This window comes from Parambassis ranga, chromosome 16 (genome assembly GCF_900634625.1).
Source record: "Parambassis ranga chromosome 16, fParRan2.1, whole genome shotgun sequence".
Lineage (NCBI taxonomy): Eukaryota > Metazoa > Chordata > Actinopteri > Ambassidae > Parambassis > Parambassis ranga.
The window spans coordinates 12,565,865-12,578,851 of record NC_041036.1 but is presented as its reverse complement, the minus strand read 5'-3'; the positions used below and the strand labels follow the sequence as shown (position 1 = coordinate 12,578,851).

Below are 12,987 nucleotides of genomic sequence, written 5' to 3'. Positions count from 1 at the left end.
TTCATTTTCACTTCCCTCACACAGTGAGACATCCTATAACAGCAGCGCTTGTAGGTTTGAGTAGAAGTTTCCTGCTGCAGAAATACGAGAAGTCAGACATTTACATCTTTTAACTGCAAAGGCACTATATTTAGATAACCGCTGCTTTTAGATAGTTCCCATATTCATTTTCAAATTAATCTGCACACATTTATAAATACAGATGCAAGCATTTATTCTACACTCATACAAAAACATACAATGACACTACAAACAGTCTGTACACTTGTATTCAGTCTTTAAAACAGGCCTGAGGTCTCCTCCTGCTGTCACCACAGTGTTTAAACAGTGCAGAACTTGAGCACCCAGGGTACAGTAACATCAAGATAATAAAAAAAGGCAGTGAGTGTGGTCAGCTGTTGGCTGGCCCGTCTGGGTCTGGAGACTGCAGGAACTCATAGGGATCATGAACCATTTCAGACTGGTCCCCAACACCTAAGTGTGATGGGCTTCCTGTGGATACAAGAAAACACGGCTGTTGCAATACAAAGTTGCAATGATTCACAACAACAAGCAAAGAAAAGTAACTGTAGATACCTAAGTGATGCTGGTCCCTCTCTGAGGCGTTAGAGAGAGAGGACAGGTTAGATGAGGGTCTTGATCCGACTCTGTCGACCTGAGCCTCCTGGAACTCCTGCAGAAGTTTGTCAGCGTCGTCAAAATGCTGCTGGCTGTCCTCATTACCTGGCTCTTTTTTCACTGCCTTACCTAATAAAAAAAAAGAAGAAGAAAGTTAAAATCATCATAGGAAGTTAAATGAAAACAGAAATTTAAAAAAACTATGCTACTAAAACAAAAGGGAAGACGTCACATTCATCAGTTTTTATCCGGTGTTCATAAATGAGTTTTAATGTTGTGCCTTTAAAAATGTAATAAAGCTGTTAGGCAGTATTGCTGCGGACAGACATTGATAGTAGATAATCACCTAAGGAGTTAAGCATGGAAATATCCAGAGACATATCAGTATAGTTCTTCATTGACATGAAATCCAGCACTGATCCGCTGTCTCCCAGGCCAGTACCATCTGCAATCTAAACAAAAACACACAGCTGGAATTACACATTCAATTCAGTGAGAATAAACAAAATATTACTTTAAGAAAAACTTAAATTCTCTCCATCTGTGATATAAAGCTTACCTGCATGTCACAGATGTTGGTCTTGCTTTCATCAGGTTTCAGCAATATGTTTCTTTTCTGAAATGTAAAATAAGAATCAGACACACACAACAAAGGACCAATAGTAAAACCACAGTACCAAAGTACAAATCAAATACCGTACCTGCCGAATCTGATTCACTGCATTAGTGTGATCGCTTGCGGTCATCTTGTCCAGGAGCCCATCAACCCAACGCTTGGTGACACTTCCACAGCCTTTGACAAACTCTTGTATGCTAGGGTACACATAATAAAAGCTGAGTGAAGACACGTCCATATTTTCAAGTTTCACCAATCACAAAAAAAGTCTCATACCTGAGAGCACACTGTACCCCCGTGTCATCTCCATAGGCTGAGTAAAGCATGTCCACCTCATCAGGTAGCAAGTCTGGAAAGACGGAGTTCTTCTGAAGGGTCTGGATGTTGTAGGCACTGCTGAGGAAAGTCACTACACACACACACATGCAACCTGTTAACAGCCATACACACCAGACAGGACAGACTCAACAAAAGTGCACCTCATGATTTACCTTTGTGTCTCCTGTCATCTTTGAAACCCAAGGTTGTTAATCCAGGCAGGAGCTTATTTGACAGAGAGCTCAGGTCAACTTTATGTATCTCCTCTTCTGCAGAAATAGGGCCAAATTTGGTTGTTACACAGATATCAGATAGTACACTTCTGTACAGTAGATCATATTGGAATATAGTAGCAAACCTTCTGCCTCAGGATCACTCTGATTTACAACTGTATACACAAGAGAACCATCTGTTTCTTTACGCAGGTAGCCCATCTGAAAACACAGAGAGATAACATTAAGTAAATGTGAATGTTAGTCACAAGGCTAACACACTTAAAACTTTGGATTTTACCAAGGTTCAGTGAAGTGTATCTTAGTTCTGTAAAACCTCGTAGTACTGTCTAAAATTGTTTTCCAGGATTCTTATTTTTTCTTTTTTTCTTGGTAAAATCCAGATTATTATAATCATGGATGACCTTCTTTGTAATCTCATAAGGAAAGAGCAGCTACAGCTTGTAGAAACATTATATCTATCTCGGTAAGTGTGGCTAAACCTTGGAGGTGGGCATGTATCTGTTGATTCGGTCCCGAGCTTCATCTGCTGAATGTTCAACCAGTGCCAGGACGTGCTCCTCAGCTGTACTGTCCGTCAAGCTGCAAGCGTTCCCCTCTGGTTCATACAGGTAGCTACTACTAGAGAAACGACAATGATACAGTGTTACTATACTAGAAGGTGCTGAGCAACAATCATAAAGCACCTCTCTACATGTATTTATTTTTTTTAAAATCTATAATGACACATTAATGTGGATGCAAATGAGTACCTGATGACTCCCTTCATGTCTTTCACTGGTTGTTTCCTGGACTTCTTTGCTTCCACTGGGATGGGCAGCGCCTCTGGAGGAGGTAAATCCGCTACCAGGTCTTCATCTCCCAAAATGGCTGCCTGCTGGGTGAAGTCCATGTCCTGCATGAACGACATGCTGCGTTTTAAGGCCAAAAGTCGCTCCTGGAAACAGAGCAGAGGGGGAAATAATGAGCTTAACCTAATCATCTTAAAAAAACTGGGAAATATATAAGATGAAATGATGCTGCTAGAAAATTGTGGATTGGTTTGACAGAATAATACACTAAAACAGAATGTATGTTTTTTTACTGCTCAGTACACATTTCCAGCATAGCATTTGTTTCTGTAGCAACATCCAAATGAGTTTTATTTGCATGTAGGACTGTTCTGTTGCTAAAAGTATCACGGTGCTTTGAATGTAGTTAAATCAAACACAATAACAAGATAGGTGGGCTGTAAAATGACATATGAGAAAACAGTTGTAGTCAGATTACCTTGCTCATCATCTTAAATCCTGTATGAAGCAGTTTCTTGGCAGCCTTGTAGTAGACAGTCTCCGGTCGGTTGTATACCATGGCATTGTCGCACATCAGTTTAAAGTCCGCCTGAAGGCCAAAATCAATCAGGGTTGTGGGCTGATGTTACACACATGGGTTTTTTGTAAACTTGTTTTGGAGAGGAAGGTGTTTTGAACAGTATACTCACCTTGAATTCTGTTACCGTGTTGTATTCATTGTTTCTAATCTTGTCCTTCATGGTGCTAAAGTCCATTGGATGTTTGATGATCACTGAGTAACCAGGAGCAATTGCATCAGTTACTGGAAATGAGAAGAATCCGTGTGGATCTTTCCTATAAAGCAAAGTATGCATCTGTCAGGTCAATGTGATCAATATAAATTAATCGTGTTTTGATCAACCAGACTACATGCTAAATGTAGACGAACCAGGAACTTAACTTTACACACACACACACCAATACTCATTCTCCAATTTTTTACTTTTACAGTAGTGATCAATAGAATTTGGGCTCCACTCATTACACTAAACAATATTCAGCCTTTCCCATGACACCAAAACAAATGCAAATTTTTCACTATTTTTAGTTTTACTAGAGGCTAGAGGAAATATATAAGATATAAGATACACTCAACAAAAATATAAACGCAACACTTTTGTTTTTGCTCCCATGTTTCATGAGATGGACTTGAAGATCTAAACTTCATTCCAGATACACAATATTACCATTCCTCTCAAACATTGTTCACAAATCTGTCTAAATGTGTGATAGTGAGCACTTCTGCTTTGCTGAGATAATCCATCCCACCTCACAGGTGTGCCACATCAAGATGCTGATCTGACATCATGATTAGTGCACAGGTGTACCTTAAACTGCCCACAATAAAAGGCCACCCTGAAATGTGCATTTTGTTTCTGCTTTATTGGCGGTCTGGGGACTCAGAACCAGTCAGTGTGACCACCATTTGCCTCATGCAGTGCAACACATCTTCTTCGCATAGAGTTTATCAGATTGTCTATTGTGGCCTGTGGAATGTTGGTCCACTCCTCTTCAATGGCTGTGCGAAGTTGCTGGATATTAGTGGGAACTGGTGCACGCTGTCGTATACGCCGGTCAAGCACATCCCAAACATGTTCAATGGGTGACATGTCCGGTGAGTATGCTGGCCATGCAAGAACTGGGACATTTTCAGCTTCCAAGAATTGTGTACAGATCCTTGCAACATGGGGCCGTGCATTATCTTGCTGAAACATGAGGTGATGTTCATGGATGTATGGCACAACAATGGGCCTCAGGATCTCATCACGGTATCTCTGTGCATTCAAAATGCCATCAATAAAATGCACCTGTGTTCTTCGTCCATAACAGATGCCTGCCCATACCATGACCCCACCACCACCATGGGCCACTCGATCCACAACATTGACATCAGCAAAGCGCTCACCCACACAACGCCACACACGCTGTCTGCCATCTGCCCTGAACAATGTAAACCGAGATTCATCCGTGAAGAGAACACCTCTCCAACGTGCTAGACGCCATCGAATGTGAGCATTTGCCCACTCAAGTCTGTTACAGCGACGATCTGGAGTCAGGTTAAGACCCCGATGAGGACGACGAGCATGCAGTTGAGCTTCCCTGAGACGGTTTCTGACAGTTTGTGCAGAAATTGTTTGGTTATGCAAACCAATTGTTTCAGCAGCTGTCTGAGTGGCTGGTCTCAGACGATCTCGGAGGTGAACCTGCTGGATGTGGAGGTCCTGGGCTGGTGTGGTTACTCGTGGTCTGTGGTTGTGAGGCCGGTTGGATGTACTGCCATATTCTCTGAAACGCCTTTGGAGACGGCTTATGGTGGAGAAATGAACATTCAATGCACGAGCAACAGATCTGGTTGACATTCCTGCTGTCAGCATGCCAATTGCACGCTCCCTCAATGCTTGTGGCATCTGTGGCATTTTGCTGTGAGACAAAACTGCACATTTCAGGGTGGCCTTTTATTGTGGGCAGTTTGAGGTACACCTGTGCACTAATCATGATGTCAGATCAGCATCTTGATGTGGCACACCTGTGAGGTGGGATGGATTATCTCAGCAAAGCAGAAGTGCTCACTATCACACATTTAGACAGATTTGTGAACAATGTTTGAGAGGAATGGTAATATTGTGTATCTGGAATGAAGTTTAGATCTTCAAGTCCATCTCATGAAACATGGGAGCAAAAACAAAAGTGTTGCGTTTATATTTTTGTTGAGTGTATATGCAAATGTGACATTTTGTGCTTGTGGCATGGAAAATAAAATGTGTTCTGTAGATTTCATTCATTCATTAAGGCTCTTTTTGTGTGGGCTTTATAGTCTTGGGTTTGGGTCCTCCCACTTTTTTTTTGACTACTGACTACTTATGTGGTCAGATACATTTTTTTCATTGCTCCTTGGTGCTCTTAACGGCGTTGATTCTCACCTCTGCAACTGCCTCAGAAAGTGTTCCAGCAGCTGTTGACGAGGAGTGGTCTCACTCTCTATATCAGGCAAACACACACAAAAAACCACAGCCGCCGATTAACACACTAGTGAATATAAAATGTTTGCGAAATGTGATGATGCAATGTCTTGCCTTGTTGTGTCCGGCAGGCTCTGACTGGCCTGTCTCCCGGCTGTTCCACTTCCACTTTCACACTGGGGTGGAACTCCTCCAATTCAAGGTCGACATCAAACCTCTCCTTCTTCTTTTTCTTCTCTTCAGGCTGAATGGATACATACAACACATAATGTTAACCACATTCCACAGTAATCATTCACTGATCATATTTCCAAGTTAGTTTACCTCTAGTCCAATGCTTATACTTTTTGACAGCGTGAACGGTTCAACAGGAATGCCTGCACTTGCAGCAGTAACAGCTGCTGCCTCTGATTCAATCTGCTCCCGCTCTCTCTTCTTCCTTTTTTCCTCCTGTGATGTGAAAGTTAATATTCAAATTAAAGTGCCAAACAATGCCTCAATCAGATGAAGGAATTGTCCTCTGTGTACTAACCTTCCGCCGCCTTCTCTCCTCATCGTCCACATACTTGTCTTTATCCTTTTCGGACTTTTTCTTCTTCTTCTTCTTCTTCTCCTTGTGGCGCTCACGCTCGTGGTCTGACCTGTCATCATAATAGCTGGAGTCATGGCCTGAACCAGAAAGCTCTGTCACTTCACTCCCTCCAACTTTGAGCACCAGCTTCAGGGGCTTCTCAAGAGCTTTGTCCTCATAGTCTTCAACCAAAACAGAGAGTAACAGTGAGACAGGGATTGTAATGTATAGTAGAAACAAGAGAAACAGTAAGTGACAATACGTTGGTTTTTGCATGGTAGGAATATTACCATATATATATATATATATATATATATATATATATATATATATATATATATATATATATATATATATATACCAATAACATAAAGCTCTCTAATGTTCTCATAACGTAATTGTATGTTATGACAATGCTATGATCGAACTTAAACGCAAGGAAGCGAAATCAACAAGTTCAATTCACATGTCGTATCATAACAAACTGAATAATTGTTTTTTGGAGGCTGTTGTGTCACGGGCACTGCACCATATTAATTTTATAAAACGTAATAAAAAAATGTTTCCAGCTAAGCTAAGCCATAGCTAGCAGGAACAAAGGCGTTTCTGCTACATGCTAATAGTAAAATATGCGCTCGTGTACCATCAACTGTTCTCCATTCCGGTTTATGTTTCTTGTGTTTTTTCCCCATGTCTCCGTGGTTATACTCGAAGTCTTATATTTATTCCGATTATGGGTGGGACAAGTCGCTAGCGTACTCCAGATGTAACGACGATCTTAGCAACAAGAAAGGCTGCAAAACGGAAGTACAAGCCAAACAGGATTGTTGTATTTCCGGTTTATCAAATCAGCGCGCTCTATTCGAACTTCCCTACTTTTATAAAACTGCAGCGGACCTTTGACTGTTAATGGACACAAGAGATTTGGTTGATGCAACTAATTCGTTTGACAACGAGATTGTTATGAGGTACGATACAGTTTTGTCCGTGTGACAAACTGTTTAATACTAATTAGCCGTGTTAGCTAACTCCTGCTTTGACAACGTAAGCTAGCTAGCTAACGCAATGCAGGAGTGAGTTGTGTTACGGGAGGACGAAACGTCTGTGAAGCGCTCTGTGTGAGAAATGTTGTCGTTGGAACTATAAATGTTGTTCTGTCCACATGGCAGGATGGAGGGGGAAAACCAGAGACCAAAGGTCAACGTGGAGGTCCACGTTAAACCTCACAGGTGAGCTCCTCTCGACTTGACACTCGAAAGGTAATTTAGTTGTTAAAGCAGGACAAAACTACGGAGCCCCTCTGATGACATGGTAAATCTATTATTTATTATTAATTAATATTAATTAGAATAATTCGTGGCCACGATTTATTTATTTTTTTACCATGTCGTCAGATGGGCTCCGTACAAAACAGCGCAAATAAGTACCAATAGAACTATGTGATATGATTCTAATAATAATATAAATAATAATATCATTTACTGTTATTAACAGTTGTTTTTTATCAGCTCTGCCATCAACCAGCCAGAAAGTATACACACACATCTGTTCCATTTTGTTCTGATTCCGTTCTTGTTGATATTTAATTTTTCATATAGTACAGCTAACCGGTCTGAGGTGGAGAGGCATGTTCAGAATCTGCTGAATCGCCACAGCATGGTGTTTGGAAACTACAGATGGACAGAATTTGATGAGGACTTCCTGAGGGATCACGTGGAATCAGTGGCTATAGATAATCCTGATGAAACGCCAACACAGGTTAATTGTTTTTGTTTTTTTTAATATTATCATTCGGTTCTGTAGCTGTCATGAAGCGGTTTGATTCCTGAATGGTTTTCCCTCACTCAGCCCCTTGATTTGGAGAACTGCTCCGTCTCGATTCACATCTACACACTGAATGAGGATGGACCCAGCATGCTGATGCTGGACGAGGATGAGGAGCTTTCAGCAGCCACTCACTGGTTGCTGCCGGCAGGTGAGATTAGTGTAGACAGCAGCCCAATGATAACAGCGAGCTAATGTAAAATATATTCTGTACATCTGTTTTGAGGTCAAATGTATTTTTTGCTCAGTTTTCTTATCTGAATATTCCCTTAAAATGCCATCATCTGCTTTTTAACAGCTGAATTCCATGGGATTTGGGAAAGTCTGGTTTATGAAAGTGGAGTCAAAACACAGGTAAAGTAATTAATATCAGATGAGGAAGTAATTAAATGGTTACATAACTTTACCATATAGCTCATCTTTCCATTGTTTACATTTTCCTGCAGCTCCTGGATTATGTCACAACAACAATTTGCTTCTCAGACAAAAATGTTGACAGCAACCTAATTTCGTGGAACCGTGTTGTGTTGCTTCACGGTAAATTTATTAAATTTTTATTGCTTGAGATTGTGTAGAGATTACGTGTGTAAAATGACTGATTTATCTCTTTGTGTTTTGCCTGCTTTCAGGCCCTCCAGGCACTGGGAAAACATCACTCTGCAAAGCACTTGCCCAGAAACTGTCAATCAGGATGTCGAGTCGGTGAGACAAGCTTTCCTCCAGTGAAACCTCTTCAGTTGTGAACACGCCCACTCTTTTTGTTTCAAAATACTCTCTTCTCCCTGCAGGTATACTTACGGTCAGTTTGTTGAGATAAACAGCCACAGCTTGTTTTCAAAGTGGTTCTCAGAGGTACACCTGCGTCCTTTTATGTGTAACTGTTTAACCATTGAATGGTCTAGATGGGACCAATATTAATTTTGTGGCTAATCGTGCTCTTTTGTTACAGAGCGGAAAGCTGGTCACAAAGATGTTTCAAAAGATTCAGCAACTGGTTGATGACAAAGATGCTCTTGTGTTCGTCCTGATAGATGAGGTAAAATTGGTTTCATGGAAAATACCCTCGGTCTAAATTAATTTGTAATTTGTGCAGTTGGGTTTGCTTTTAAATTCCCTGGAATGACTCTGGTGAGCTTGTTTACTCAGTGCTGTGTTACGTTACTGAAGCAGCTTCTGATGGACCTGTGACCCTGAATTGTGGTGAATAGGTGGAGAGTCTGACTGCAGCAAGAAATGCCAGCAGGGCAGGAACAGAGCCTTCTGATGCTATTCGAGTGGTCAACTCTGTCCTTACTCAGCTAGACCAGATCAAACGGTCAGACCGCATCCTTACAATCACTGCTAAATATTTTTTCGGACTTTGTCTAATCTTCTAATGACTTTCACTTTTACATACACACGTTTGTTTTTTATTGTTTGTGTTTCATGTATTCTATGTATTTCAGACATTCCAACGTGCTCATCCTGACAACCTCCAATGTGACAGAAAAGATTGACCTGGCATTTGTAGACAGAGCTGACATCAAGCAGTACATTGGACCTCCGTCTGAGAAGGGCATCTATAACATCTACCTCTCCTGCCTTGAGGAGCTGATGAAGGTAACCAAAAAATACACAATGACTGTATGTGTAGTTATCTCTGTATAATGGAAGACATGTCTAACTTAAGTCTTTTATATCATCAGGTGCCTCAGCAGGTTGAACATGTAGTCTGCTAATTCCTAGACAGAAATGGCAGAATATTCATTGATATAACGTGAAAACCCCTCAGACATTCCCGTTAAAGACAGTCAGAAGCAGCTGTTTAACTGAAGCAACAATGTCAGTCTGATAAGTATGTGAATATGGATTTCTGAAATGCCTTATGATTCGTGATATTCCATGTGCATAGTGTCAGATCATCTACCCCCGGCAGCAGCTGTTCACCATGTTTGAGTTGGAGACTATGGACTTCGCAGAGAGCGAGGTGTCAGAACACAGTCTGAAGCTGAGGAATATCGCACTGTGAGTACTCTGATTATGCAGCAGCACCCAAATCAAACCTTCTGTCACATTATTGAGTGTGTGAAACAGCCAGAGGCTGATACTTTGTTTCCATTACCATTACCAGGAAAAGCAAAGGTTTGAGTGGAAGAGCACTCCGGAAGTTACCATTTCTAGCCCATGCACTCTTTGTAAAGGTAGGTGTTTGAGTTTATTCTGCTGAGGGGTGAAAACAACGAGTCATGTCTCTTTTAAATGCAGTTTGTTTGCCTGCAGACACCATCAGTAACTCTTGAGTGGTTTCTGGAAGCTTTGAGCCAAGCTGTGGATAAACAGAAGGAGGAAAACGCTAACCTGGTCAACGGTGTCTGAACATATTGCAGTACCCAAAGGCTGACGCGTGATTGTTCCTCTGCTGTCATCCTGTTCCCTTGTTTGATTCTTGTCTCAGTTATAATTATTTAACATGTAGTACCCATTGATTTTCTATGTGGTATACTCGAATGTTTACTCTGTTCTCACTTTAAAAGTTTTGGATATTTTTTTATTAACATGCAGCTTTAACCTTTACAGTTCCAGCTTTCTGTTTGCATTTTTAATAAAAAAAATTTTGGCATAATTTGTTTTTTGTCATTTTGTGTACTGGTGTATAAACATTAGCCCAGTCAGTGGGCAGTTTAGTTGGCATTATCTTATTGAAATGGCAGCTTGCTGAACAAAGACAGCAGATGGGCCAAAAACCTCAGTGGACAATCAATCGAAAATACAAAAAAAAAAGAAAGTATGATTTTAGCAACACTTGGAACAACAGTGTTTTTGTCCACTGACCCGGTTTGCTTCCACTTATTTCTGTTGTTAAGCTGGCTGCGTCCCTCTGTAGCATGGGCATGATCACATACAGTGTGTTCACTATTTGTGTGTTTTATTTAAAAAGGGATGTAACTCTGCCCTCATCAGTTCTATATTTATGTCTGTAACAAATTTGTAAACCCTCTGGATTCATATGTTCAGCACATCTCTATTTCATATAAAACTGTAATAAACACTATTGTTGGTGCTTGTAAGTGCTCTGATGGAAGTAGGTGTATGTTTAACACCTACCTGATGCTGCCACTTGGTGGCGCACAGAGGCTGTCGAAGAGTTTAATTCATGGAAAGGTTGTTTTATTATGATTATTTTATGAGGTACATGATAATCACAGTAGGGGCAATGAGTCAAAATGGCAACAGCAGCAAAAACAGATAACAGCTGACCTTGAGCCCACTTCATGTAATCTATCAGGATACCTTTGGTTTATTTCACAGTTCTGCAGGTGAAAATGCCTGATCCAGGTTCAGGCCCTCTTTATGAGACAGGTCTCTGCATGGGCATTCAAAGAGATCTATAGAAATATTGTGACAGCGTACGTTAATGTATGGTTGAAAAGATGACTTGTATCAGCCTCACGCACAGTTTACATGAAGAGATCAGTGGCTTCATTGTTCGTATGAACATGTTTTGCATTCTGTGAATGCTCTGCTGCTTTGCATGTCAGCTGCCAAGTTCAGACAATGTGCCCTTTGTTTGTTGTTCGCAACTGCTTTTTCATTCCACTTCAAAGGTGGATCCTGTAGGCTGTTCCATCCTGAGTGTAAAAAGAAAAGCAAACATTGGCTTCTTCTTTATTCACATGCTTCAAACCCACTCAGTCACATCAGCCTTTAACACGGCCTGTCTCAGGTGTTTTATCAGTGGATTTTTGTGTCAGAAGTGTATTATTAAGATCAAAAAAAGATGTATACTCTAATCAAGAATGGATTTCCCCTCACATAAATAGACCTCATTTCATTACATAAAACTAACTGCAGCCCCTGAGTGCCATGTTATCTTTACGCCTAATTTTTTTTTGCAACCACTGTTTGGAATAATGTTTTTATGTGTGATCAATCACATGAAGACACTCTGCTTTTCTCTAATCTGATCAACGATCGCTAAGTGATGGGAAAAGGAGGCAGATAAAGAAAAGGAGTGCTGTAGGAACGGGCATGGTAAATAAAACCATAATTGCTCTGTCTGGAGGCCTTTTTTTTCTTCTTTTTCTTTTGACTGTAGTCTATCCAAGACCAGGCAGCTGTTAAAAGGCAATCAAGCCAGAGAAGGAAGAAAAGTCAAAAGCCTTATTGTTGCAGAATTTTATCACTGTTTCAGGCAGCTTTAAAATGTCAGAAAACTCCAAACAAAACAAACAGTCTGATGTTTATCCTCTCAACCGTTGTTCAGGTAAATTGCTGAAAGCAATGGAATAAGCCTGCATGTGCCAATGGTGATTCACATAGGGAGGGGATTCATTTACACACATACTTATAGGCATGTTAAGAAGAAAGTGAGCACACACGGTGGAAACAATCACTCATTTATGCTGCTGTAACGAGGTAATGATTTACAGTATTGGTTGAAACATGTGATATATTGTATTGATTGAAACAAATCTGTAGCCAGTGTCCACATCCTCTGCACAAACACACAATGAGCCCATAATATTTAAGCTGTCTAGGATCTTTATATCTTCATGACAGGCTTTGATCACAACTCATACTTTTATCAAAATGAACATTGCCCCTATAAAGACAACTCCAGCTCTCCAGGCATAAGCGTCCTTGTCTCCCACATGTTTGTCATCCATTTAAGCAGGCTGTTAGGAGGCGTAAGAGAAAGGATGAGGGAAAGATACCTTGTAAATAGAATCCCGGGAGTCTGGCTGCATAAAGAAATTGTGATAATTAGGCACAGCAAGTAGGATGAAAGAAAGCTGCCATCAATAAGCTATGCAAATGTCGGCTCATCCTGTCAACTACAGACAGGGATCTGAGAGTCCTGTGCCTGTGAGGAGCCGAATGGCAGACAAATTGACAGGAAGAGCTGTATAGCTGCACGCCTCATTCATCTCGGTATATGGTGGTGAAACTGGGACACTGTCATACCTTCACTGAGCAAGACATCAGTTCTAGTACAAAGAAACATCTTTCAATGCTTTTAAGTATAATTAGCACAGCA

General features: G+C 40.8%; 2 protein-coding genes across 5 annotated transcripts; one reads left to right on the top strand and one right to left on the bottom strand.

Moving 5' to 3' along the window:
* Positions 1-197: 197 nt before the first annotated feature.
* Positions 198-6,970, bottom strand: brd9 (bromodomain containing 9). Of its 2 annotated transcripts, none has more exons than XM_028426281.1 (17): positions 6,790-6,970; positions 6,108-6,328; positions 5,900-6,025; positions 5,690-5,819; positions 5,537-5,594; positions 3,266-3,410; positions 3,055-3,165; positions 2,538-2,722; positions 2,268-2,406; positions 1,911-1,986; positions 1,726-1,821; positions 1,511-1,643; positions 1,320-1,431; positions 1,178-1,234; positions 965-1,070; positions 577-747; positions 198-492 (listed from the first exon to the last, which is right to left on the bottom strand). In XM_028426281.1, exons 1-17 carry the CDS (start codon positions 6,836-6,838, stop codon positions 392-394), a joined length of 2,016 nt encoding a protein of 671 aa, XP_028282082.1. In that variant the 5' UTR covers positions 6,839-6,970; the 3' UTR covers positions 198-391. The 2 variants fall into 2 exon arrangements, with proteins under 2 accessions (XP_028282082.1, XP_028282083.1); XM_028426282.1 differs by having other exon boundaries at positions 2,268-2,403; positions 6,790-6,838.
* Positions 6,269-10,572, top strand: trip13 (thyroid hormone receptor interactor 13). Of its 3 annotated transcripts, none has more exons than XM_028426284.1 (14): positions 6,269-6,394; positions 7,316-7,375; positions 7,745-7,904; positions 7,995-8,121; positions 8,269-8,324; positions 8,417-8,507; positions 8,600-8,672; positions 8,759-8,822; positions 8,920-9,006; positions 9,179-9,285; positions 9,416-9,569; positions 9,862-9,974; positions 10,081-10,150; positions 10,230-10,572. In XM_028426284.1, the coding sequence occupies exons 2-14, from the start codon at positions 7,317-7,319 to the stop codon at positions 10,323-10,325; spliced, it is 1,257 nt and encodes a 418-aa protein (XP_028282085.1). In that variant the 5' UTR covers positions 6,269-6,394; position 7,316; the 3' UTR covers positions 10,326-10,572. The 3 variants fall into 3 exon arrangements, with proteins under 3 accessions (XP_028282085.1, XP_028282084.1, XP_028282086.1); XM_028426283.1 differs by lacking the exon at positions 6,269-6,394 and adding an exon at positions 6,966-7,114; XM_028426285.1 differs by lacking the exon at positions 6,269-6,394 and having other exon boundaries at positions 7,351-7,405.
* Positions 10,573-12,987: the final 2,415 nt, after the last annotated feature.